Source organism: Hemiscyllium ocellatum, chromosome 37, assembly GCF_020745735.1.
Source record: "Hemiscyllium ocellatum isolate sHemOce1 chromosome 37, sHemOce1.pat.X.cur, whole genome shotgun sequence".
Taxonomy (NCBI): domain Eukaryota; kingdom Metazoa; phylum Chordata; class Chondrichthyes; order Orectolobiformes; family Hemiscylliidae; genus Hemiscyllium; species Hemiscyllium ocellatum.
This window is the reverse complement of record NC_083437.1, coordinates 42,802,807-42,830,798: the sequence shown is the minus strand read 5'-3', so window position 1 is coordinate 42,830,798 and position 27,992 is coordinate 42,802,807. Positions and strand designations below refer to the sequence as shown.

General features: G+C 39.8%; 1 protein-coding gene across 11 annotated transcripts in view; it reads left to right on the top strand.

The window, feature by feature from the left end:
- The window catches only part of cdk11b (cyclin dependent kinase 11B), a 62,161-nt gene that overhangs the window by 6,135 nt on the left and 28,034 nt on the right, over positions 1-27,992 (top strand). For 6 of the 11 annotated variants that reach the window (XM_060852349.1, XM_060852347.1, XM_060852348.1 and 3 more), the window contains 5 exons: positions 7,315-7,347; positions 10,656-10,777; positions 15,488-15,612; positions 16,760-16,885; positions 27,724-27,874. In XM_060852349.1, the coding sequence (XP_060708332.1) occupies positions 7,315-7,347; positions 10,656-10,777; positions 15,488-15,612; positions 16,760-16,885; positions 27,724-27,874 (557 nt within the window). The remainder of the gene's footprint in view (positions 1-7,314; positions 7,348-10,655; positions 10,778-15,487; positions 15,613-16,759; positions 16,886-27,723; positions 27,875-27,992) is intronic. The other 5 variants (XM_060852356.1, XM_060852352.1, XM_060852357.1 and 2 more) reach the window with 3 other exon arrangements.

The window sequence follows — 27,992 nt, the reverse complement described above, 5'->3', positions numbered from 1 at the left end:
TGGCTAGCAACAGACAAGTGAAATTGTGCCAAGCAGTGAAATTAAAAAGTCATTAAATCGGAACAGGGATGTTTTACTGATTTTATATAGTGAGACCCCACCTGGTCTATTATGTGCATGTTTCGTCTCCTTATTTGAGAAAGAATGTTTTGTTTAAAAAGGGAGTGTAGTGAAGCTTAATCAGACTCATTCCTGGGATGGCAGAGCTGATGTACGAGGAGAGGTTGAATCAGTTAGGATTATTTGAACGCAAAGGGACAGGCGGTCTGAGGTGCATTTGTTTTAATGTGCGAAGTGTAGTAGGTAAGGCAGATGAACTTAGAGCTTGGATTAGTACCTGGGAGTAAGATGTTATTGCTATTACTGAGACATGCTTGAGGAAAGGGCAAGATTAGCAACTAAATATCCCAGGATATAGATGCTTCAGGCAGGATAGGGAGGGAGATAGAAGGGGTGGCAGAGCTGCATTACTGGTCAGAGAGAATATCACAGCTGTGCTGAAGGAGGGTACTATGGAGGACTTGAGCAGTGTGGCAATATAGAAATCGGAAGGGTGTGGTAACAATGTTGGGGCTGTACTACAGACTTACCAATAGCGAGTGTGAGATAGAGGTACAAACATATAAGCGGGTTATACAAAGATGTAGGAGCACAGGGTGGTGGTGATGGAAAATTTTAATTTTCCCAACATTGACTGGGATTGACTTAATGTTGGAGGTTTAGATGGAGCAGAATTTGTTAGGAACATCTAGGAGGGTTTTATAGAGAACTATGTAAATAGTCCAACTCGAGAAAGGGCCATACTGGACCTGGTGTTGGCGAATGAGTCCGGTTGAAGTTTCAGTAAGGAATTCCTTTGGGAATAGTGATCGCAATTCCATAAGTATTAGAATACTCTTGGATAAAGACAAGAGTGGTCCTAAAGGAAGAGTGCAAAACTGGGGGAAGGCCAACTATAGCGCAATTCGGCAGGAGCTGGGGAATATAGATTGGGGGCAGCTGTTTGACGGTAAATCAATATTTGATAAGTGGGAGGATTTTAAGGAGAGGTTGATTTAGAGTGCAGGATAGATATGTTCCTGTGAAAATGAGGGATAGAAACGGCAAGATTAGGGAACCGTGGATGACAGGTAAAATTGTGAGACTATTTAGGAGGAAAAAGGATGCATACATAAGGTCTAGGTGACTGGAAACAGATGGAGAATATTGGGAATGTAGGACCAATCTGAAACAAATTAAGAGGGCTAAAAGGGGTCATGAAATATCTTTAGCAAACAAGGTTAGGGAAAGCCGCAGGGCCTTTTAGTCATGTATAAAGAGCAAGAGGATAACTAGAGAAAGGACAAAAGAGGAAAGTTGCGTGTGGGGTCAGAGAAAATGGGTGAGATTGTTAATGATTACTTTGCATTGGTATTCACCGATGAGGGGGACAGGAGAGATGGTGAGGGTAGGGATAGATGTTTGATTACTCTGCATGAAGTTGGTATAAGGAGGGAGGGCATGTTGGGTATTCTAAAAGGCATTAAGGTGGATGAGTGCCCAGATCCGGAAGGGAACTATCCCAGGTTACTGAGGGAAGCGAGAGAGGAAATAGCTGGGGCCTTAACAGATACCTTTGCTGCATCCTTGAACACATCCTTAACAAATTGCTAATGTTGTCCCCTTGTTTCAGAAGGGTAGCAGAGATAATCCAGGTAATTATAGACCGGTGAGCCTGATGTCAATGTTAGGGAAGTTGCTGGAGAAGATACAGAGGGATAGGATCTATTTACGTCTGGAAGAAAATGGGCTTATCAATGAAAGGCAGCATGGTTTGTGCAGGGAAAGTCATGTCTTACCAAATTAATAGAATTCTTTAAGAAAGTGACAAAGTTGGTGAGGGAAGGGCAGTAGATGTCATATACATGGACTTCAGTAAGGTGTTTAGTAAGGTTCCCGTGGTAGGCTGATGGAGAATGGGAATTTGCATGGAGTCCAGGGTGTATTAGTTGGATGGATAGAGAACTGGCTGGGCAACAGGACACAATAGTAACGAAAGGCAGTTTCTCAGAAAGGAGAACTGTGACCGGTGGTGTCCCACAGGGATTCGTGCTGGGGCCTCTGTTGTTTGTGATGTACATAAATGATCTGAAAGAAGGTACAGGTGGTCTGATTAGCAAGTTTGCAGGTGACACTAAGATTGGAGAAGCAGGTAGCGAAGGGGACTGACTAGGAATGCAGCAACATATAGATAGGTGAGAGAGTTGGGCAGAGAAATGGCCGGTGGAGTTCAATCCGGGCGAGGTGATGCGTTTTGGAAGATCCAATTCGAGAGTGAACTATATGGTAAATGGAAAAGCTTTGGGGAAAATTGATATACAAAGAGTTCTGGGTGTTCAGGTCCATTGTACCCTGAAAGTGGCAATGCAGGTCGATAAAGTGGTCAAGAAGGTATACTTTCCTTCATCGGACGGGGTATTGAGTACAAGAGTTGGCAGGTCATGTTACGGTTGTAAAGGACTTTGGTTCAGCCACGTTTGGAATACTGCATACAGTTCTGGTTGCCCCATGACTAGAATGATGTAGCTGCTTTGGAAAGGGTGTAGAGGAGGTTCACCAGGATGTTGCCTGGTATGGAGGATGCTAGCTATGACGAGAGGTTGATTAGATTAGGATTATTTTCATTCGAAAGACAGAGGTTGAGGGGAGACCTGATTGAGGTCGACAAAATCATGAGTGGTATAGGGTGGATAGCGAGAAGCTTTTTCCCAGAGTGAGGGACTCAATTACTAGGGGGTCACGAGTTAAAGCTAAGAGGAAAGTTTAAGGGAAATATATGAAAAGTTCTTTGTGCTGACGATGGTGGGTACCTGGAACACATCGCCAGTAGAGGTGGTCGGGACAGGCACAGTAGTGTCATTTAAGATGTATCTAGACAGGTACATGAATGGGCAGGGGGCAGAGGGGTACAGATCCTTGGGAAGTAGGCTACAGGTTTAGATAGAGGATCTGGATTGGCACAGGCTTGGAGGGTCGAAGGGCCTGTTCCAGAGCTGTAATTTTCATTATTCTTTGTATATTCACTGGAGTTCATAAGAATGGGAGAATATCATAGAAACCTATAAAATTCTGACAAGATAGATAGAGGAAGGATGTTCCTGATGATGCTGGTGGTGGGCGGGCTGTGAGAGGTGGTTCCAGAAGCAGGGGTTACAGTCAAGAATGCAAGTTCAATTATCTAGGACTGAGATTTGGAAAATGTTTTCACTCGGAGTTAAAGTGAGAACATTGTATGAATTCGAGGAGAAGATAGATGTAGCACTTATGACTGTAGGGATCAAAGGATATGCAGGAAAGCAGGAGCTGGCTATTGAGTTGAATGATCGGCCATGATCATAATGAACGATGGAACAATTTCGAAGGGCCAGATGGTCCACTCCTCCCATCTTCTATGTATAACTAGTAACAAATTTGCTAAGTCTTATACAGCACCTTCCAAACTTATTACCTTTACTACCTAGAGGACAAAGGCAGCAGCTACGTGGGAACATCACCTGCATCCACCTGTATTTTTGACCCTCCAAGCCACCAAGCTTTTTGACTCAAGTGAGGTGCTTTTCCTTCAAAATCTTGCAATTCCTTTCCTTGCAGCAATAAGGTGCACCTCTGTTTCAAGGATTGGAGCAGCTTAAGAAGGCAACTCAAGAAGGCAGATCATTTATGTATATCACAAATTACAGTGGGCCCAGCAACTCCTTCAGGTTAATTAGGAGTGGGCAATAATTGCTGCCTGGCAATGATGCCTGCATATTATGGATGAATTAAACAAAAAGTGGGCTCATACTCGAAAACCGCTGTGAAAGCTACCTGACAGTCCAGATGGAATAGGCAGGTAGCGCAGGAATCCTTTAGGGTCCCATTTACTAACCAGTATTCCATTTTGGAACCTGATGAAGGTGCTGGTACCTCCGAGGAATTCAGTAAGACCCAGGCTTCTAGCACCACAAGTGGCTTGACTGAAGAAAGGAAGAACAATAGTAATAGAAGATTCTTTAGTCTTTGGAGCAGACAGGCTGCGATTGAAGACTGACTCCAGGATGCTCGCTTGCCTACCTGGTGCCAGGGTCAGAGATGTCACTGTACAGCTGCAGGGCATCCTGAAAGCGGAGGATGATAGGTTAGAGGTCATGATACGTGTTGGTTCCAATGGTATGGGCAAAATGAGGAATGAGGTTCTTGCATCGAAAGTTCAGGGCTTTAGGTGGTAGATTAAAAAGCAGGACCTCGGTGATTGTAACCTATGGATTACTCTCGGTTAGAAATAGGATAGCTGAATGCGTGGTTCTAGAGTTGGTGTAAGAGGGAGGGTTTTAGATTCCTGAATCACTGGGACCGTTTTTGGGGAAGATGGGATGTGTACAGATGGCACAGTCTGCTTCTGAACCACATTGGGACCAGCAGGTGGGTCTGCTAGTGCTGTTGGGAAAGGTTTAAACTGGTCTGTCGGAGGAAGGGGGCATAGAATTTTGACACACCATATTTTAGCAAAGGAAGCAAGTCAGAGTAAGTTCAGCTATGTTGAGTGTCAAAAGAGTAAGGCATGTCTGAATGGTCTTTAATGCTAGGACTGTAATAGGTAAGACTGATGAGTTAATGGCGTGGATTGACACATAAATGTCTGATATTGTTGTCATTACAGAAACATGGCTGAGGGAAGGGCTGGACTGGCAACTCATCATTCCAGGGTGTCAGACCTTTAGGTGAGACAGAGGAGGCTTTAGAAAGGATAATGGTGTGGCATTATTAATTAAGGAGTGAATTACTGCAGTAGGATGAGATGATATCTTGGCAGGATCTTCAAAAGAGGCTTTGTAGTTGGAATTTAAGAAAGTTAAGCGGGCAACCAGTTACTGGGAGTGTATTATAGACCCCCCCCCCCCCCCAAAGAGTCAGCGGAAATAGAGAAACATATGTAGACAGTTCACAAAGGTGTGTAAGAGTAATAATGGGTAACTATACTCAGGATTTTCAACTTTCCCAGCATAAATTGAGAGAGGCATAGTCTTTTAGAGGGGGTTTCTTGAAAGATATTTTTTGTAACAATATGTTGAAGGCCCAAGAGGGGCGCTGCAGTGGTTGATCTGGTTCTGGGGAAAGATGCTGGGCAAACGTCAGTGGAGCATTCAGGCGATATCGACCACAACAAAGTACGGTTTAAATTTATTTTGGACAAGGAAAAAATGGCTTTGGATTGGGAGAAAGCAGATTTTATTAAAATAAAGCAGAATCTGGCCACAGAAACTGGAAACCGTACCTTGCAGGTAAATCTACAACAGAGCAATGGGGGGCATTTAAAAAGGAGCTGAGGAAGAATACAGGTCAATGTGTACCTTTTTAGAGGAAAATATATGAGCAATAAGTTCAGAGAACCCTGGATTGCTGGGATAGTTAAGTCCAAAGGGAACAATTCAGTTGCCACCCTACAGGAATATGGGAAATACAGGAGGGAACTTAAAGTAATTAAAAGAACAATAAGGAGGATGAAAAAGGATTAGTGAACAGGATTAGGGAGAATCCTAAAATATTTTATGAATACATGAAAGGGAAGAGATTAACTGGGGAAGAGTAGAGCCCATCAGGGAGCAAGGGGCCAACCTGTATGTAAATCCGCAGGATATTGGAAGGGTGTTAGATGAATATTTCTCTTTGGCCTTCACTTTGGAAAAGGAATACTAGATATGGAATTCAGGAAAAGGGACTGTGAGGAACTTGCACAGGTTGCCGTAGGGAGGTATTGGAGGCTCTGTCAGGCTTAAAAATAGACAAATCCCTTGGCCCAGATGAACTGCATCCCGGGCTGCTGTGGGAGGGGAAGCAGGAAATTGCAGGGATTCTGACGCTTTAACTTCCTTTCTGGCCGAGGGGCAGTTGGCACAGGACTGAAGGTGGCTACCGTGGTTCCATTTTTTAAGACCCCAAGATTGGTAAAGTGGTTTAAAGTGAAGCTTCTGGTTATAGGTTACAGAAAGATTTCGATGGGTTGGGCAGGCCAATGGCAGTTGGTATTTAACCCTGCCAAGTGTGTGAGGTGATGTACTTTGGAAGAGGAACAAGATGAGGGAGTGTTTAATGAATGGCAGGACACTGGGTAGCTTCGAGGAACAGAGCGATCTTGGGATATTATTCGCAGATTCCTGAAGTTGACAGGGCATGTGAATAGGATAATTAAGACATATGGGATGTTTACTTTCATTTGTTATGGCATAGACTATAAGAACAAGGAGATGATGTTTGTACAGGTGCTGGGTCAATCCACAACTGGAGTATTGTATGCAGTTCTGATTACGTCCCTACAGGAAGGATGTGGTAGCACTAGACGGGGGAGGCAGAGGAGGTTCGCTTCGGTGTTCCCTGGGATGAAGAAATTGAGCCATAAGGAGAGATTTGTTAGGCTTGAATTGTTTTCTTTTGAGCAGAAAAGTCTAAGGGGGGATATTGTTGAGGTGTATGAGATTGAGGGCTATGAATGTGGTGAGCAGAGAGCAGCTGTTCCCTTTGGTTGAGAGGTCAGTCATGAGAGGGCATAGTTTAGGGTAAGAGTGAGGAGATTCAGAAGGGATGGCAAAAAAATCTCTTCACTCAGTGAGTGATGGGAACCTGGAATGTACTACCTGGGAAGGTAGTGGAAGCTGGAAACCTTAAACCCTTCAAAATTATTTGGATGAGTACTTCAAATTTCATAACATTCAAGGAAATGAGGCAGGTACATGAAATTGAGATTAGTATACTTTTAGTGGTAGTTGTTGGTGCAGACTCGATGGGTTGAAGGGCCTTTTATGCGCTGCATGACTCTGATTGTCATAAAGCCTGACTGGTTCCCTAAAGCCCTTCAGGTAAGGAAACTAATTACATTGACCTGATCTAGCTTACACGTAACTCCAGTTGCACATAGCCTGGTTGACTGAATACTTTCATGACGACTGGGAAAGGGCATAAATGGGGTCTTATCAACCTCTCCTATATCTCAGGACGAGGTTTGTTTTTTATAGTTCACAACTTCCAATTCAGTGATGAGCATGTGAGCAGGTTAATTCAGTTCAGAAAGCTTTTCATCTTGATTTCACAAGATATATAATCTGCTCTGTTGGTTAGCTTTGAACAATTGACAAAGTCCTTAGAAGGAAGAACTCATTGTGAACTTGATATTGATAAATACTGAAAATTATAAAGGTACCCTTCAGACAGCAAATAAATTTTTCATTTTATTTAATTGCATAAATCACAACTTGAATACCCTCTTGCAAGAAAAATATGTCTTTCTCGGTTCATTTATAGCCCTCGCTGTGGAGGTGCCCATCCAGAATTCTGGTTAGTTATTTTCCTTTTTTCTGGTGATATAATTAGTTACTTTTTAATCTACTGTAAGAATTAGTATATTGTATTGTCATATGTTATAACTGAAAAAATTATGACTTGTATTGATTTGCTTGGTTTCTAAAATCTATACCATCCTTTTATAGAGTCATAGAGTTATACAGCATGGAAAAAGACCCTTTGGTTGGCATGGATGTGTTGGACCAAATGTTCTAAATTGATCTGGTCCTATTTGTCAGCATTTGACCCATATCACTCTAAATCCATCCTGTTAATGTGCCCATCCAGATCCCTTTTAAATGTTGTAATAGTACCAGCCTCCACTGGTCACTCATTCCATACATGCAGCACCCTATGCATGAAAGCATTATCCCTTAGTTCCCTTTCCAATCTTTCCCCTCTCAACTTAAACTTATGCTGCCTAGTTTTAGATATCCCTACCCCGGGAGAAAGACCTTGGCTATTCACCCTATCCATGCCCCTCATGATTCTCTAACTCTATATGATCACCCCTCAGCCTCGACGCTCCAGGGCAAATAGTCCCTTCCTATTCAGCCTCTCCCTACAGCTCAAACCCTTCAACCTTAGCAATAACCTCATGAACCTCATGCATCCTTTCAAGTTTAACAGCATCTTTTCTATCGCAGGGAGACTAGAATTGAGCGCAGTATTCTAAAAGTGGCCTAACCAATATCCTATACAGCCACAACATGGCCTCCCAACTCTTTCCTCAGTACACTGATCAATAAGGGTGAAATGTCTACTTTACTACCCTGTCTACCTGTGACTCCACCTTCAAGGAACTATGAACTTGCACCCAAGTTCTCTTCGTTTGGCAACACTCACCAGGACTCCATCATTACATTTATAAGTCCTGCCTTGACTTACCTTACCCAAATGCAACACTTCACATTTGTCTAAATTAAACTTCATCTGCCACTTCACAGCTGATCTGATCAAGGTCTTGCGTACTCTGAGATAACCTTCTTCACTGTCCACTATGCCAACACTTTTGGTATCATCTGCAAACCTACTAACCATTCCTCCTATATTCACGCCCAAATCATTTAATTTTCTCCGGGGAAAAGGATCTGAATTTATTAAATTCAGTCCTGTTCTATATTACAGATTGGTCATAATTAGAAGACAAATCAAAGAAAAATTGAAATTTAATTTGACCCTGGCAGTACTTCTATATTAGTTTTTAACTTCTGTAGTGTAATGGTCATGTTTACTTGTCTATTATTCAGTTTTTGGGTCACCAACAAGGATACTTGTTCACAGTCTGTCCCATGTTGTCATGTCTGACAGCGCACCCAAGGTTGAGCATCTATGCTGTGGTCATTTCAGTTTTAAAGATCTGGGCTTTCAATTTGCCTGGACCGCTCAAAAGTTTTTAGAAGCTTATCTACATCTTACAAACCACTTTCAGGCAAAAGGAGCAAGATAAGTAAAATATTTATAATTACATTTTTACAAGGAAGAAAAATTAGTAACAGATATAAATAATGAAGATAACAAAATTTAACATTTCTAAAGGAAGTGCTGTGAACTGAGTTGTCTCAGTCTCTGTAAGAGGCTTGATCTCCTGATCTGTGTTGAGTTACTCTCCTTGACAGTACTTACTGCTGTACAGTAAAGTCCATGTCAATCCAACAATTGAATGTATTTGAGGAAGTCTTTTGTAATGTTTTCTTCATGTTACGGAAACAATGTTTTTTTGGCTTTTCTTCAGCCTCTAAACTGAGATGAGTGGGAGAAGGTCAGTTAGCTGCCTTGAGTCTGATCCACCAGTCAGTTAAATCATGATCTCTGACCTAACTCCATACAAGCCCTGCCCTCTGCTCCACTTCCTTTCAGACCTTTTGGTTAACAAAATTCTAGCATTTATTTAAAATTAACAACTAAGCGAGCATCTGCAACATTAGAGACCCAGTTCATCTTAAGGATAGTTAGTGATGGGCAACAAATTTCAGCATAGCCAATAGTGGTCACACTACATGTAAGAATGTTTAAAAATACTATTTTAAGAAAGAGATCCAAACTTCCACAACCCTTTGTGTGTGAAAGTCTTTACTGGTGTCACTCCTGAAAGGTTTAACTCTAATTTTTTAATAAGAGATCCCTAACTGGAGGAAATAGTTTCTCTCTATCTAACATCTTAGTTTCCTGTAACACCTTCAATACCTCCATCAAATCAACCTTTCAGTTTCTGTTTTTCACCATAAATGACCCTAGTTTGTGTAATGATTTCATCCCTTGTAATTTTTGTTTATTAATGCTGTTATAGTTATTGCTTCTCTGAACGTTCCTTATGGTGCGTATATGTGCTTTCTCCTCACTAGGTTGCTACCCAGTTGGTTTATTCACCAACCCAGTGAAGTTTTTGAAATTGCTGCCAATTACCTTTTAACCAGCAGTGCAGGAACATTTGTTTGAAAGTAATTGCATGTCATGGTGTGACAACTACAAGTTTTTTAAAGCCAGCCTGAACTTTGGATTTTAGTTAAAAATAATCTGTGGACGTATTTTTCGCCTTACTGAGTGAAATATTCCACAGACGCACAGTATCTTTGATACTTTAAGCTAATGATAGAAATGTATTGAAAAATTTATAAAAATATGACTTTAAATTATTGGTCAACATTTGTTACTAAGGTGTCGCAGAGGTCTTATTTTCAAAATAGTACAGAAATGTGTGTTGTTGGTACCAAAGTGAAGTCCTTTTATTGTCCCTTTCAATTTGCCAGCAGAAAGAAAATCTTTTAAGGAGGTGACAATAAAGGGATCTTTCCTAAATGTGATATACTTTTCTGCAGGAAGTTTGGTGCTTTGCAATATAGGTGTAGGGAAACAGATCCCTTTTCCAGCAACTGCTACTGTTTTTATGAAAGTTGTAAATTTGAAAATGGATTTTAACACTCGCCTGTGGTTAAACTGCAGAATGTTGAATGCTAAAGAGCATTTTGGCTACTAAAAACAACTGTCAAATCCTGTGGTATCAGGTGTACAAATTAAGTTGTGTGACTTCTCTATGCCACTGTTTTCATTTTTAGATTCTTTACAAGCCTTGACATTCTCTCAAAAATCTGTAACACGTGACATTTCAAGTCCTCAAGTGATGAGAAAACTACTAAAGTGTAGACGGAAATGAAAAAAATGATTGTGGAAATTGATGATGAAAAGTGTCATAAGACCAGATTAATTAGAACATGAGAAAAGTGTCATAGACAAGATGTGAAAACTAAATGTTGACAGTGTGAAACAGTCCAGAATTACCATTCTATTTTTATACATCTCAGTTGGATGACAGGGATTCTAAGCGGGACTCACTGGAGGAAGGAGAGCTTCAGGAACACAAGGACAAGATGGAGATAACTATACGCAATTCACCACACCGACGAGAAGGATCTATAGATGATCGGTATGTTTTCCAATTGAAAAAGAAACACTTATTAATGTCCTCTCAGTAAACTTCAATATAAACGCCTACTCAAAAAAGTTCAGGCCAAATACTTTTTATTTTGCAGATCAGTGAAAGGAGTAACTGACCCTTAATGTCGATCTATCACCAGTTTGATGCTGTTCTTCAAGCTTAATATGTTTGCGAAAATGTGATTTTGTGTGATCCATTTACAGAGGAACCTCGATTAGCCGAACAAGATGGGCAGGCTCAATTTTGTTCGGATAATTGATTATTTGGATAATCGATTTTTTACCTTAAAAAGGGAAGCCATGCTGATCTAACGCTGTGCTGTGCTGGAGAATTTGTTTAAATGTATAATCTTAACATATTGAGTGTAAGAGGACACACATTTCACATGATGAACAAAATAAAGCATGATAACATGAGAAAATCTTTGTAAAAATACAGCATAGTTAGCATTTGGCAAGGAGTGGTGAAGATAGCTTTAAACAAGGTCCCAAACAGTTCTACGATCGTGAGCAATTTTCAGTTTCCGGGAGCTATGTCTTGCGATAGAAAGGCAGAAACACAGCCTCACACATGCGTTTATGTTCTTGGCCATTTTTTTCATGAATGGCCTGGTAAAGTGGCGGGAATACTGTAAAACAGTTTTGCAAAGGGCTGTGTATCCAGTAAAAGTATCCAGTCGCTGATGCTTGCGCTGCTTGTGTTTCTTTGTTTTTGCCAGCATTTTCACATGTTCTTCAGTACAAGAAAATCGGATACACTTACCTCTTTGATGTAAAGTTTTTGCGGCACCTTGAAATCATCTTCCGATAATCTGAAATTCAGATAATCGATATTTGGATAATCGAGATTCCTCTTCATTGTGTTTTGAAACTACCTGTTAAAAAGAGAGAATTCAAAGAACAGTTATTTGGCAACTTCTCCTTTAATAATAGCAGTTTATTTACTCAGAAAGCTGGTCCATTTTAAACTGTTTTTATTTTGAAAATTATATTGGCATGAATGAAGTCCCACAGTCTTTTGTTTCCATTCTTGGTGATGACATCAATTGAAGTAGTGCAGCTCTTTTCATAAGTGCCCATGAAAGTAAAACATTTGATCATTTTTTGGCATTGACTTTCCTGTGTCAGGCATATATAGTTTCTGCCTGTGAATAGATGAAAAATGTGTTCTGTGTTCTATAACCATTAAGTTGACAACAGGTTCAATTAATGTCAAGTTTCATGTGTGAGAAACTGAAGCCATTCTGCTGAGGAAGCGCAGTACAAATATTTTAAAAATATCTGCCAATTATCTGTCTGTGTTACTCATCAAACCACTGTAAGTGCACTCCAGACATATGTAACATTATTATCCCTTTTGTGAGAGTTTGATAACTAGATAAACCATTTTTTGATAAGTATATTTGTCATTGTCCATCGATTTTAAATTTAACATGGTCAATTTATGTCACCTTCCAATTTATGCAAGTGGAACTGTTACCTTTTATTATTTCATGAAGTATAGAAGATGCATTTTAATACCTTACGCCATTCATTGCACAGAGTTTAAATCCGAAGTTTCTTAGTATTGCCATAGAAAAAGTCAAATATTTATCCTGTCTTCTGGATAAAACCAGGAAACTTAATTTGAATTAAATCATTTCTATAAGCTAGAAAACTTTCCTAGTTTTAGCATTGCTGTAAAATCAATACACATCGTCAAGGCTTTGCATCTTGCGTTCATCAGAAATTTTGTAAGAATGTCGCTGTGAAAGGGAGCAATGTTTTTGTATGGTATGAGAAGACTGCTGATTTGTTGGCGCACCAACTCTGGTACAGTGTGGCTATGGCACGAGTACCAGTTAGTTGATCACTGACAGTTAACTATAAAACTGCTAAAACTTTAAACCAAGCAGATGGATTCTGGCCAAAGCTTTCCTTGAAAAATGAGCCAGAGTCTGGCTCCCATCTATTGGGTTAAGTTGCAATCGACACAATATCTGTGTATTCTTTCTGTCTGCAATAAACAGGGTTTTAGTATTAATATATGTAACGGATATAGGTTTGCATACTGAGCTGGAAGGTTTGTTTTCATACATTTCATCAATCTACTAGGTAACATCTTCATTGAACCTCCAGATGAAGCACTGGTGGTGTGTAGTCTGCTTACTATTTATCTGTTTGGGTTTCCTTGGATTGGCATTGTCATGTCCTATGGCGATGTCATGTCCTGTTCTTTTTCTCAGGGCGTAGTAAATGGGATCCAAATCAATGTGTTTGTTGATAGAGTTCCAGTTAGAATGCCATGCTTCTCGAAATTCACATGCGTGTCTCTGTTTGGCTTGTCCTAGGATGGATGTCTTGTCCCAGTCGAAGTGGTGTCCATCCTCTTCTGTATGTAAGAATAGTAGTGAGAGTGGATCATGTCCTTTTTGTGGCTAGTTGATGTTCATGTATCCTGGTAACCTAAACACAAATAAAAAGTGGGCCATACCACTTTACATAACGTGAAACTTCAGTATTTGGAAACTTAGTGTCAGGTTTCCTGTGAATTTAGATTTCTGATTTGATTTTGAAAATTATTAAAAAGTTAGCTTTTGGTATATTTTTGCTTAATACGTAGCTTTTGAATTTCATTATGTATGCAGAATGCACGTCTGTTCAGTAATTTTAACATGAAGCCAGGGAAATAATTGTTAAAGATTTTGGTAAACAAATACTTAAGCTGCATGAGTGATAGCACAGTGCAACATCAAGAGTAAAGATATGCAAGTTTAAGATGTTTATATGTAAATATTTGTTCATGTATCCTAGTTTTCTGCCTTTTTGCTCAATGTAGTGTTTGTTACCGTTCTTGTAAGGTATTTTGTAAATGCCATTTGTTTAGCTTGTTGTCTGTATACAGACCCTATACAGAGAACAAGCAAAATGGGCGGCATGGTGGCTCAGTGGCTAGCACTGCTGCTTCACAGCATCAGGGTCCCAGGTTCGATTCCACCCTTGGGCGTCTGTCTGTGTGGAGTTTGCACATTCTCTCCTTGTCTGTGCGGGTGCTCCGGTTTCTTCCCATAGTCCAAAGGTGTGCAGGTCAGGTGAATTGGCCATGCTAAATTGCCCATAGTGTTAGATGCATTAGTCAGAGGGAAATGGGTCTTGATGGGTTACTCTTCGGATGGTTGGTGTGGACTGGTTGGGCTGAAAGGCCTGTTTCCACACTATAGGGAATCTTAAAAAAAAAAGTGTCATTTACAAAATACCTTGCAAGAATTGTAACAAACACTACATTGGGCAAGCAGGCAGAAAACTAGCCACCAGGATACGTGAACATCAACTAACCACAAAAAGGACATGACCCACTCTCACTAGTATCCTTACATATGGATGAGAAAGGACACCTCTTCGACTGGAACAAGACATCTATCCTAGGACAAGCCAGAGACATGCACGTGAATTTCTTGAAGCATGACATTCCAAACGGAGCTCCTATCAACAAACATATTGATTTGGATCTCATTTACCATGCCCTGAGAAAAAGAACAGGAAATGACATCATCATAGGAAATGCCATCACCAACCCATGGAAATCCAAACATATAAATAGAAAGCGGGCTGCACCACCAATGCTTCATCCAGAGGCTCACTGAAGATGTTACCTAGTATGGTGACGAGACCTCTGAAAACGAACCTTCCAGCTCAGCGAGCAAACTTACATCCAGAACCTCAACCTGAGCTACAAATCTTCTCAAAATATATGTACCTTCCAGTATGCCGAAGAATGATTACACTGTAGGCCCAACAACAATCTTACGATTGTCAACATAAATCTGGAGTATACTAGAAATTTTAGCAAATATTATCTCATGAGGAGTCACATCTAATATTGGGCACTGTTGAGTTTTGCAAGCATGGGCCGATAGAGTTGGGTTAGTCAGTTGCAAATGTCTCATACAGAATGATATGGAGGTGACCGTGTTGAACTGGGGTGGACAAAGTCAGAAGTCACAAGATGCCAAGTAATAGTCCAACAGATTAATTAGAAATCACAAGCTTTCGGAGGGCTGCTCCTTCGGTGACTTCAAATATAACCTGGTGTCTTGTGATGTCTCTTACAATATAAAATTGTTCCTCCCCTTTCCATTGGTATTCTTGTGAATGTTTATTTGAGTACAAGATAAAATACTTTGACAAACTCTTTTCTCAGCAGCAGTCAAGTCAAGCAACTTATTTGTGGATGTTTTAGTGGTCTTGAGCCCTATAATTTCCAGCTTTATTTTGCAACAAATCTGTAGAAATGCATGTAAGTTTGCTCGCTGAGCTGGAAGGTTCGTTTTCAGACGTATCGGCACCATACTAGGTAACATTATTAGTGAGCCTCCGGTGAAGCACTGGTGGTGTGGCCCACTTTTTATTTGTGTTTAGGTTACCAAGGTGTTTACCAAGGAAACCTAAACACACAAATAAAAAGTGGGCCATACCAAAAGTACTTTACCAGAGCTTAACTGATGATGTTAATATAGTACTGAGCAAAAACGTTTAAAAACAAACCTTCCAGCTCAGCGAGCAAACTTCCATCCAGAACCTCAACCTGAGCTACAAATCTTCTCAAAACATCACTATTCTGAAGAAATGTTATGCTGCCGTTTCACAGACCAAGACTAAGTGTTGTATTTACTGATCAATTGAATTGATTTTAATGACAGTTTCTTTTTAAATGACATAGAGGTGAGGAGGATGATTCTTTGGCAATAAAACCTCCTCAACAAACCTCTAAAAAAGAAAAATCACATCACAGAAAAGAGGAACGCAGAAAGGAAAAGCGAAGACATCGAAGCAGATCGGCTGAAGGTGAGAGATGTTAGCTTTACTTTAAACAACTTTACATAATGTGAAACTTACTTCAGTATTTGGGAACTTAGTGTCAGGTTTCCTGTGAATTTAGATTTCTGATTTGATTTATTAAAAAGTGAGCTTTTGGTATATTTTTGCTTAATACGTAGCTTTTGGATTTCATTAAGTATGCAGAATGCACTTCTGTTCAGTAATTTTAACATGAAGCCAGGGAAATAATTGTTAAAGATTTTGGTAAACAAATACTTAAGCTGCATGAGTGATTGCACAGTGCAACATCAAGAGTAAAGATATGCAAGTTTAAGATGTTTATATGTAAATATTTGTTTTGGTAATGAAACGACGATAGATAAACAGGCCATCTCAAAAAGTTATTTCAGCTGTAAAGGATAAGTATGCCTAGCATGTGAGGTGAAGGATAAAAAGATTAAGAGTAAATGTAATAAAGGTGGCTGAAGTACTGAGGGTGGAAATTGCACATGTATTACCATTGGGAGGCATGTAGACAGATGGGGGCTATTCGAGGCATACACGAGGGCCAGGGGAAGATAGTGGAACATGAGCACAGAGAATGGTCAAGGAAAGTGAGTGTGAAAATACTAAATTTTATATACTTAATACAATTAAAATTTAGATATCAGGTTGCATGTTGTGTTAAATGTAATATTTAGTGGATAACTGAAGCAAATTTAACTTGTCAGTAGACTGTTTCGTGCTTAATTTTAATAATCCATTAAAGGATCAGACCAAGAAATCAGCTATAAGATTTTAGGAAAGTAAGCATACCAGGAGAATGCTAGGCAATAGAACAATAAATAACTGGATTGTTTTATAACAATAATTTTCTGTGGAAAGAGAATAGAGTCCAGTGTAGGAAGTAAAAATTGCAATGTCAAGACTGTAGCAGCTGAATCGAGAGTCTCTAGACGATGTAACCTTGGTGAAGAGCTAGGTCATTTGAGGATGACTTAGTGACTGTTAGGATAATAAAACAATAGACCTCAGAAGAGCGATCCTCAGAATCTTAAAATTCTGTTTGAAGTGGGAGAGGGTTAAAGACTAGGAAAAGTATTTAAAAGATATTTGGATAGAAATGTTGAGGGATTACTGAATGGCAGAGTGTTAAATGAATTCTTTACAACAGTCTTCAGAACTGAATCATGGGAAACGAAGACTGTTACGAAGAAACTCAAAGAATTTAATGTCTACAGGGCACTTAAGGCAGATGAGATGAACTTTAAAATCTTCAAGGAAATGAGCCAAGAAATGGGTAAGGCTCTCATTGATATATTTAGGAGGTCTGTAAATACAGAAGATGTACTTGAGGATTGTGAATGTTATCCCAATGTATGTATTTTTAAGGAATGAGCCAATGAAACTTGCAATTGGTCTACTGACACTTCTGAAAAAAGGCTTCAGCATTGTGCAGAATGTTGAAGCAGTAATAAGGATTGATCAGCATGGCTTTAAATGTTATACTTCATGCTCACTACTGGAATTGCTTATTGGAATGGAGGTAATTAAATTATTGCGCAAGGACAATGAGGTACAATTTACTTCCCAAGTCGGGTCACCATGCTATATTTTAACAATAGTCCAGTCAATCTGTTGCATAGGTTTAGCATGAGTTCTTTGTTTTTACATTCTTTGTCCCTATTTCTAATGATAAAGATTTGTGTGTCTGAAACCCAACACGTTCTAGAGTTTTGCTGTTTATATATGAGTGTATATTTATAAGTATATTTAAACACATGTATATACTTTGTCTCATTCCTCTTACTACTGTATTCTAAATCCCCATTATCTGCTTTAAATTTTATACACCTGTTGTCTAGCCTACTAATCTATCTAACTTCCTGAAGTTGCTTATGCTTCTCATCATTAACAACATTTCGTATTTTTGTATCCTTTCCAAAGTTTTATTTTTAAAAACTTCTTTATGGGATGATGGCAATACCGATTAGACCAGCTATATCGATCCTCCCTATGTACTCTGGAGAAGGTGGTGGTGAGATACCTTCTTACACTGCTGCAGTTTCTTGGGGGAGTGTAGGTCCATCCATAGCTATTCTGATGAGAATTCAAGAGTCTGACAGTGTAAGAATTACATTATGGTTCCAAATCAGGCTGGTGAGTGACTTGGCTGGGAATGTGCGGGTGATTGTGTGTTCATGCATCATCTATTGCCATTCTTCTGAGAGAGAGAAATTGTGGGTTTGAAAGGTCTGTCTGAGGAGCTTTGGGTGAGTTGCATCTTGTAAATGCTGCGCACTGCTGCCTCTGTGTGTAAACGGTGAATTGAATGTTGATGGGGTGCATCTCCAGCATACTGTTTTTGTTTTGGATGGTGTCAAGCTTCTTGAGTGTTTTGAAGCTGCATTAATCCAGGAAAGTAAAGAGTATCCCATTACACTTCTGATGTGTGCCTTGTAGATGGTGAAAGGTATTGGGGAACAGAAGATGAGTGATTCAGCAGAGAATGCTAGTCTTTAAACCTGTTCTTGTAGCTACAAAACTTATGTCACCAGTTCATTTTCTGATTAATTACAACCCCTAGAATGTTTACTAGGGCGATAGTAATGCTATTGGATGTCGAGGGTCATCGTTAGATTCGCTCTTGTTGGAGATGGTCATTGCCTGGTACTTGCAAGTCTCAAATGTCAACTCAAGCCTGGATGTAGTCCAGTTCTTACTGCACTTTGTTTTTTTCAGTATCTGAGGTGTCATGAATGGTGTTGAATGTTGTGCAACGATCAGTCAACATTCCCATTTCTGTCCTTTTAAATGTATCTAAAGGTTGAGCCTGGAATACAACCTTAAAGAATTACTTCAGTGATATCTTGGGACTAAAATAACTGACAACAGTCACAATCATCTTTATATTCGGTCTGACTTTATCCCCCTGAGTCTCCAATTTTGATAAGGCTTCTTGTTTCCATGCTCAGTCATAGGGTCTGTTTCCATGCTGTAAGACTCTATGGGTCCAAGCTGACCAGATATTCTAAATTAATCTAGTCCCATTTGCCAGCGTTTGGCCCTTAAGCGCTCTCAAACCCTTTCTATTGATGTATCCCATCCAGATCCTTTTTAAATGTTGTAATTGTGCCAGTCCCCACCACTTCCTCTGGCAACTCGTTCCATACACGCAGCACCCTCCATATGAAAAAGTTGCCCCTTAGGTCCCTTTTTATATCTTTCCCCTCTCACCTTAAACCTATGCCATCTGGTTTTGGGCTCCCTATCCTGGGGAAAAGTCCTTGACTATTCACCCTGTCCATGCCTCATGATTTTATAAGCTTCTATAAATAAAGTCACCCCTTATCCTCTGGCGCTCCAGGGAAAACAGCCCCAGCTTAATCAGCCTCTCCTGAGAGCTCAAACCCTCCAACCCTGGTACATCCTTGTAAATCTTTTCTGCATCCTTTCAAGTTTAAGTCAGATGGTGCCTTGATGTGAAGGGCAGTTATTGCCACCTCATGTGCCACTTTATGTCTATCCTGATTGTTATTGCCATGAAATAGCTGAGATCTTGGTGAAGAGCATCATGTTTCCATTCTGCCATGTGAAAAGTATAAATTTGTATCTTCCAGTTCATATTGCTATGTTCCTACTAACACCGGCTGCAATAATTTTATCAGTAAGCCTCCAACACAACTTGAAAATCCATCCACACAGCAATTACTGAACCGTTTTAATGCATGCCATTTTACAGTTCCAAAAAAACCCACTGAATTTGTAAATCATGATGCACCATTGGACATCAGTTCTGACCATCCTCAGTTAATGCATATATTTCTATTTGGGCGTTCATTGTATCCTCGACTCTAGGTTCATATTCCAAGGTACACTTTTTCAAATCCATCATTTTCTGGAGGAGGCTATCAGTTTTAGGAACTTGCCAGTTGTCAGAAAAATATTTCTGAATGCACTTTCCAAATGAGAACATGCTGATTCAGTGAAAAGTGAGTGCAATAAGACTTACTGAATTGATTGCAAAACACTTTAGGTTAATGTCACTCCAGTGCTGATGTTAATTAACTTACCTCATATGAGTATAATAACTGGGCTCTTGTGGTCCAGTTGTAGTGTCCCTGCCTCTGAACCACGAGGCTAGAGTTCCATTCCTACCTGTTGCATGTGTGTAAAATAAGAACTTTGAGCAGGTTGATTAGAAAAATTTTAGATTTAATAACTCTCATGTCTTGCCTACTTCCCCACATCAGCACAATCCGTTCTTGCTGTGTTCCAAGTGCCCAGTCCAAATCTGCTAAAATAATTAATACTTTTATGGAGGAGTTTAATATTGTTGATCCTTGCCGGATCTTTAATCCCTCTAAAAGGGAATTTTTGTTTTGTTTTTTGCATGTCCACTACACTTCCACAAGTATTGATTTATTTTTGATGGATGGCAGATTGCTGACATCCATTTCTGGTTGCAAATAATCAGTTATTTTATCAGACCATGCATCTGTCTCTATGAATATATGCTTTTAGAAGTTTCTTAATAAACGCCCACCTTTCACTCTTAAAGGAAGATTTTGTTAATTTTGTCTCTTGGAGGATAGATTTTTAAATAAAAATAACAAAACTCCAGACATTCCAGTTCCCTTGCTGTGAGAAACCCTGAAGGCATTCATCAGAGGTGAAACAATGTCTTACGCAACACATAAGAAAATACTTATGTCAATTAGATTCTCTTTGTGCAATCTCTAAGTCTTCAGAAATATATAAAGAACGCATATCCCTTCAGGCCGAGTATGATGTAGTAATGTCCCGAAAACCCACCGAGCTTTTACTTCACTTGAGTTCGAAATTTTAAGAACAAGGAGATAGAGCTAGAAATTTGTTGGCACATTAATTGCACCAAATATCCTTCCCTCAATTAATCTCTCAAATTAAGGCTAATTCAGATGTCATGTCAGACCCATTAGAAATCAATAAGACTTTTAAGGAATTTTACATTCCACTTTATTCATCTGAATGTTCCTCTGCTACAGCAGATTTTGATTAAGATTAACATTCTTACTATTGATCAAAATGTAGCAAAGGAATTGAACCAACCAATCACAGCAATAGAAATTGAGGCTACCGCTAGATCACTACAAAGTGGTAAAACCCCTGGACCTGACAGTTTTCTGGCTGAGTTTTATAAAACATTTTGAAGAAAGCTGACTCTGCTTTTGGTAGTGTGTTTGTTGAAACATTTAATTCTGACTCTCTTCCTCAAACTTTAACTCAGGCATCAATTTCTTTGCTTTTAAAGATCCCTTACTGTGTGGTTCACATCATCCTATAAGTCTACTAAATGTTGACTTTCAATTATTGTCAAAGCTATTGGCCCTCTGTTTGGAAACCGTCCTTCCGTCAATCATATCCTTGGATCAAACTGGATTTATTTGCAACTGGTGCTCCTTTTCTTAATTTTAGGCGGGTATTTAATGTTGTTTCCAATTCTTTCCCATCCACTCTCCCTGAGGCTTTGATATCTTAAATGCTGAAAAAGCCTTTGATAGAATAGAATGAAATTATCTTTCTTTTTGCTTTGGGGAAAAAAATTATTTCTTGGATCAAACCACTCACCGCCGGCCTCTATCAGGACCAACAACATGAATTCTGATTATTTCTACCTTTATCGTTCCACTAGACAAGGCTGTCCTTTGAATCCACTGCTGTTTGCCATTGTAATTGAACTTCTGTCTGTTGCACTACAGACTCATCTTGATTTCTCTGGCATTATTAGAAATGGTGTCTAATATTGTCCTCTTTGCAAGTAACCTTTTGCTATTTGTCTCGAATGTCTCTCCCTATTCCCACCACACTTTCAGTTTTAGAATCTTTCAGTAAAATTTCTGGGTATAAATTGAATTTTAGCAAAAGTGAGATATTTCCTTTCAATAAGCCTTCTAGATAATTTCCCATTTAAAATAGCCAAGTCTGGTCTTGTTAATTTTGATGTACACATGGCAGTTGCACTGGGCAATTTGTGCAGGAGAGGTTTTGAACTGTAACTGATACAAATTAAACGGGACTTTGAATGATGGTCTCTCCTTAATTTGTCTGTTACTGCTGGAATCAATTCCATTAAGATGAATATTGTTCCACTAATATTCTTCTAATTATTCTCTCTCTTTCTTTTTCCATAAAGTAAATATTCCAAATAAATTCAAGAATGAAACTAAAAAAACTTCTAGGCTATGAAAACAGTTGTTATGGACGCCTAAGATACGAGGCGGAATGGCGCTGTTGAATGTTTTGTTTTATTATTGGGCAGCAAACATTAGAAATTTGACCTGTTGGTTCCAATAGGAGAATCTTGATGTTCTCCCAATTTGGTTGACTGTTGAGGCAAATTCCACCCGGCTGGTAACATTGGAGGCTTTGTTGCATTTACCTCTCGTTTCTCCTACCTCAATTTACATGAACAGTGTTAAAAATCACGCAACACCAGGTTATAGTCCAACAGGTTTAATTGGAAGCACTAGCTTTCTGAGTGCTGCTCCTTCTTCAGATGGTTATGGAGTACACAATTTATAGCAAAAGTTTAGAGTGTGATGTAACTGAAATTATACATTGAAAAATACCTTGATTGTTTATTTTGTATCTCATCTGTTAGAATGACCATGTTAGTTTCACTTCCTTCATATGTAAATCACAAAACATTTTTAAATAAGTTACATTCTCAGGTTAACTATAACAGTTGGTGTCAGCCCAGATAAGATGTGGGGGGTGGTTGTGAGTGTCTGTGAGAGAGAGTCTGTATGTGTGTGAGATAGTCTAAAGGGCTCTAAGCCTGAGAGAGGTTGCATGTGAGAGTGGGGGGGGGGGGGGGTTCTGGGGTAGGGGGTTTGTGAGTATATGTGAGAGAGAGGGTGTGTGTGTGTGAGTGTAAAGTCTCTAAGTCTCTGAGAGAATGTGCATGTGTGTGGGGTGCAGGGTTGAGTGTATGTGAGAGTGAGACTGTAAAGGGATCTAAGTCTGTGAGAGGGTGCATGGGTGAGTGTAGGAGTGTGTGTGTCTGTGTGCGTATCTGTATAAAGATCTGCCTGTATGTATGTATAGTGCAATGGTGGTCACCTGTAGTGTGACATGAACCCTGTCACTGCAGGTGCTGCAAGACATGTCAGAGTGTGAACACTGATACCACCATTGCGCATAGGAACACCATGTACGTAGCAGGTACTCGTGCAACTCGGCCAACGTTGTCTATCTCATACGCTGTAGGCAAGGATGCCTTGAGGCATGGTACATTAGTGAAACCAAACAGAGGCTACGGCAACAGATGAATGGGCACTGCGCAACAATCAACAAACAGGGGTGTACCCTCCCAGTTGGAGAACACTTCAGCGGTCCAGGGCATTCGACCTCTGATCATCGGGTGACCATCCTCCAAGGCGGACTTCGGGACAGGCAGCAGTGAAAAGCGGCCGAGCAGAGGCTGATGGCTAAGTTCGGTACCCATTGGGAGGGGCTCAATCAGGACCTTGGGTTCATGTCACACTACAGTTGACCATCATTGCGCTATACACACACACATGCACACACACTCATATATTCACGCAGGCACCCCTATACACACTCATGCACACTCCTACAGACATTCATGCTCCCACACTCTTACATGCACCCTCTCACAGACTTAGACCCCTTTACACTCTCTCACACACACATATAAACTCTCTCATAGACGCATATATACTCTGTCTTACAGACACTGACAACCCTCCATCCCAGCCACACGCATGCGCACACTCTCTGACAGACACACCCACACACACATCCACACTCAATCTCTCACTGACTTAGACCCCTTTACACACTCCCTCTCCCCATCTCCCCCACGCCCTCGCACTCTCTCACACTCTCTCTCTGTCTCTCCCAGATACTCTCAACCTCCCATCCAAGACAGACACTGACACACACACATGCCCCACATATACACATATATTTTTGTGGGGTGAATTTGTACTTGCAGAGTTACGTTGTACTTTGCTCAAAAACTGCATGAATCCATGTAAGACTCTGTTAACTTGCTTTTTAGATTACAATCAGCCTAAATATTATGGCACAGACAGGGGGCTAACACCTTCAACATCTTATCTGGGCTGACACCAATTGTTAGCGTTAACCTGAGAATGTAACTTTATAAAAAAGCTTTGTGATTTACATATGAAGGAAATGAAATTATCATGGTCATTCTAACAAATGAGAGACTGAACAAACAATCAAGGTATTTTTCAATGTATAATTTCAGTTCCGTCTATAAATTGTGTCTCTTACAATTGTGTCCTCCACAACCACCTGATGAAGGAGCAGTGCTCTGAAAGCCAGTGCTTCCAGTTAAACCTGTTGGACTATAACCTGGTGTTGTGTGACTTTTAACTTTGTACACCCCAGTCCAACACTGGCATCTCCAAATAATGACTACATGAACAATGTAATTGTTTTTTCCTATCTTTAAAATTTAGTTTCAATGTAGACGCCACTGGTTGGGCTAAGTTAAGGATAAAAGCTGTGAAAGATTTATATGTTGATGGTGTTTATGCATCTTTTCAACGATTAATTGATATGTTTTCACTTCCTAAAAGGCAGTTCTTTAGATCCATCCAAGTTTGCAGTTTTGTCTCGAGTTCATTTCAGGTTTTCCCCGCCCTTCCCAATGATTCTGGTTTTGATATCTTTCTGGAACTGCCTTCTTTTTTAAAGGGGGCTATTTCAGCTATTTATTCAAACATTCATAAAGCATGATCAGATTCTCTTGATTCTAATAAACTATTGGGGAGATAATTCCAGGGTGATGTGTGGAAAGAGGTTTTAGAAAGGGTGCACAGATCTTCTATCTTTGCAAAACCTTGTTTTATTCAGTGCAAGATGCTACACCGCGCCCACTATACCAAAGCTCGACTTGCAAAAATGTTTGAAGAGATGTCTCCATCCTGTGATCAGTGTCAACAAACCCCAGTAAATTATATGCACATGGCTTTGTCCTCCTTTTAAGGAGATATTGGACTGATATCTTAAATAAGGTGTCAAAGATATCGGGCGAAAATCTTACTCCGAATGCTATTACTGCTTTGTTTGGGGTGTCATCCTCTTTACCTAATCTTTCTTCCTCTAAAAAAGACATGATGGCATTCACTACCCTATTGGCCAGAAGATTTGTATTGTTAAAATGGAAATCCCTAATTCCATCTGCTCCTACACACTGGGTTAGAAAGCTGCTATACTTGTTGAAATTAGAAAAGATTAGATTATCCTTATCTGCCTCCTCTAACAAATCTACAAAATTCTGGAACCATTTCATATGTTAAGGATGTTGTCTTTTTAACTGTTCCAGATTGGAGTATCTTCTGTTGTGGCGATTTTTCTTTTGTTTTCTTTAGCTAATGCAGTTATCTTATTGCTGGTCTAATTTATTATGGTTTTGTGCTTTGTATATGTTTATATTTATTAGGGTTGTTTGTCATTTTTTTCTTCTTTGTATTTTGGGGGACGTATATGCCGCGGGGAGGGCGTTTTGTATGCCGCGTGATCAGGGTTTTGTTTACGGTTGTTTATTGCTTGTGATTGCACCGTGTTCTGTCATTTTTGGTGAAAAATCAAGAAATTTTTTTTAAATGAAAAGAAACCACGGTGGCTCAGTAGTTAGCATTGCTGCCTCTCAGTGCCAGGGACCCAGATTTGATTCCAGCCGTGGGCGCCTGTGTGTGTGGAGTTTGCATGTTCTCCCTGTGTCTGTGTGGGTTTCCCCTCTCAGTCCAAAGGTGTGCAAGTCAGGTGAATTGGCCATGCTAAATTGCCCATTGTGTGCAGGGATGTGCAGGTTAGATAGATGGATTAGCCAAGGGGACCTCAGGGTTTCAGGGATAGTGTGGGGGGTTGGGTCTGTGTGGGATGCTCTTCAGAGAGTCAGTGTGGACTTGTTGGGCCAAATGGCTTGTTCCCGCACTGTAGGGATTCTGAGAAGCCTGGTTTTTGAGCAATGCCAGTTTTTGGGTAGTCTCATTAGAGAATTTACCGGACTCTAGATTGGCTGGTTCATAGTTATCAGGTTTATTCTGTCTAAGCAGTAGTATTACAGTGGCAGCCCTCCATGCTCTTGCACAACTTCAGTATCCTGTGATGTTTGAAATATGGTCACAGCCTGTGTTACTTCGCTTTGCGGGAACTCCTCTGGACAAAAGATCAGGATGTAACAACTCAATCATTTTTATTACTTCACTCCTTATCTATAGTTATCCTCTCTCATTGTTGCACCCCACTTTTCCATTTTCAGTTGTTATCCTCTGAAAATTTAATTTATTAATTCTCCAAAGGATTTCCTGTCCCATCTCTTATTACTCTCTTTCTTTAATAAATCCTTAGGAAAAGAATTCATTAATCTCTATAAGAAATGCTTGAATAAGTATCTGTATTGAAAAGATGAACATGAACTCAATCAATTATTGTATCGAACACATGCTGATGCACAGAAATTTAATCGGGATACGTAGTGCTCAGTGCATGGGGGTAACATGCTTCATGATGTAACAACTATTTTTCATTTCTTGCTTATTTAATTGTGAATCTCTTGTGGTATTGCTCACATGGCTGCAATGTTTATCTACTGATCTGGCTTGGGCCATTCATAATCAATCCATAAGGTATATGAGCTGGAGTAATTTTACTGTGTAATCCAAAGGCTTAAAATTATGATACTAATTTGCATAAATGATGCTTGTTGTTCTTGACGGTTAAGGTGGGATCTAAATAAAGTCATAAGTGGAGGCATTTCTGAAGAGAGGCTGAGAGTGAGGAAGGACGTTGGTAAAATGATGGCCGAGCCCATTGAGGGGGAAGCCTAATAGAATTTGTTGCCCTCAGCTGGGGATAGTTCATAGAGTCAGAATTATTGCACAGAAGGAGGCCTTTGATCCATCATATCCATTTCAGTTCATCGTGGAGTAATCCAGTCAATCCCATTCCCCTACTGTGTCCATGTAGGCCTGGAAATTGATATTCTTCAAGACCCCTTCCTATTTCTTTGAGCTCTGTGTCTCCACCATCCTCCGTGGCATTAACACTTGCTGTGATTTAAACAAAAATCTCCTCATTCTCTTAAACTTGTGTTCCCTTGTACCATCATCTAGAGGGGCCAGGGTTTCTTTATGACAATTTAGACAGGGTAGGTAATCATATGCATCTTTGTACTGTTTCCCCCATTCTCTTTGCCCCAATGAGAACTACCCCAAGCCCAGCTGCTTCAAATTAACCTTGTAGCTGAAAGCACTCTGCACCATTTCAGGGGTTCTCCCATCCTTTGTAAAACATGGCTGCCAGAAATGAATGCATTACTTTAGTTGCCTAATTAGAACTTTATAAGGGTTCAACATAAATTCTCTGCTTTCATGCTCAATTTATGATGCACACAATCCTATATATTTTACTCCGTACCCTGTCAATATTTCTTGTCACCTTCATGGATCTGTGCACATGTATTCTAAGATTCCTCAAATGGATTAATTCCTTAAAATTAGAGCTAGTTAGTTTAGGAAAAACTTCATCTCACAAAGTGGTGGAAACCTAGAGCACTATTCCCAGAAACCTTTGAAGCTGGTAGGTCAATTGAAAATTTCAAAACTGAGATTGATAAAATTTTGATTGGCGAGAGTATTATGGAATCCAGGTGGGTAAATAGCATTAAACTATATGTCAATCTCAAACTAGTTGAATATCAGAACAGGTTGAAGACCCCTCCTGTTCCGGTACAAAGATGAGGTGAACCAGAAGACACTTGTTACTACTTGGAAATTTCAGACTTTAGGTCTGATTAGCTTTCTGTTTTCAAAGCTTGTTTTGCATCTGTCACAAGGTTACTAGATGGAATATCGTTTTGCATGAAGCAATGTGGGTGAGTCTGAGAGTGTAAAAAAGCAATTAAAACTCCTGAGAATCGTGGTGAGTACTTCTGTCCTACAAGTCCATGATACTGCTATGCAACATGTTTCTGATACGGAAAATTGAGAAACTCCAACTGATTCCATTTTGATGACTCTTAATTTACAGTTGATAACTAGTATTAGATTTAATTAAAGTTTAAGAGCGGTATAACATGCAAATGTTTGTAAACAGGAAAACACATCAGAGGGAAGGAGAAAGATAAGGAAAAAGAGAGGGAGCATGAGCGAAGGAAACGACAGCGAGAAGAGCAAGATAAGGCACGTAGAGAACGGGAAAGGCAGAAACGGAGAGAACTTGCCAGAGAACATTCCAGAAGAGAAAGGTGAAGGAACATAATTTTCCTCTGGGTTAGCAGGCTGTGCAACCGTTGTTAAGGATATCTAATGACTTGAAGAAAAGTTCTCAGGACCATATACCTCCATAAAGTGATAGTACAGAAG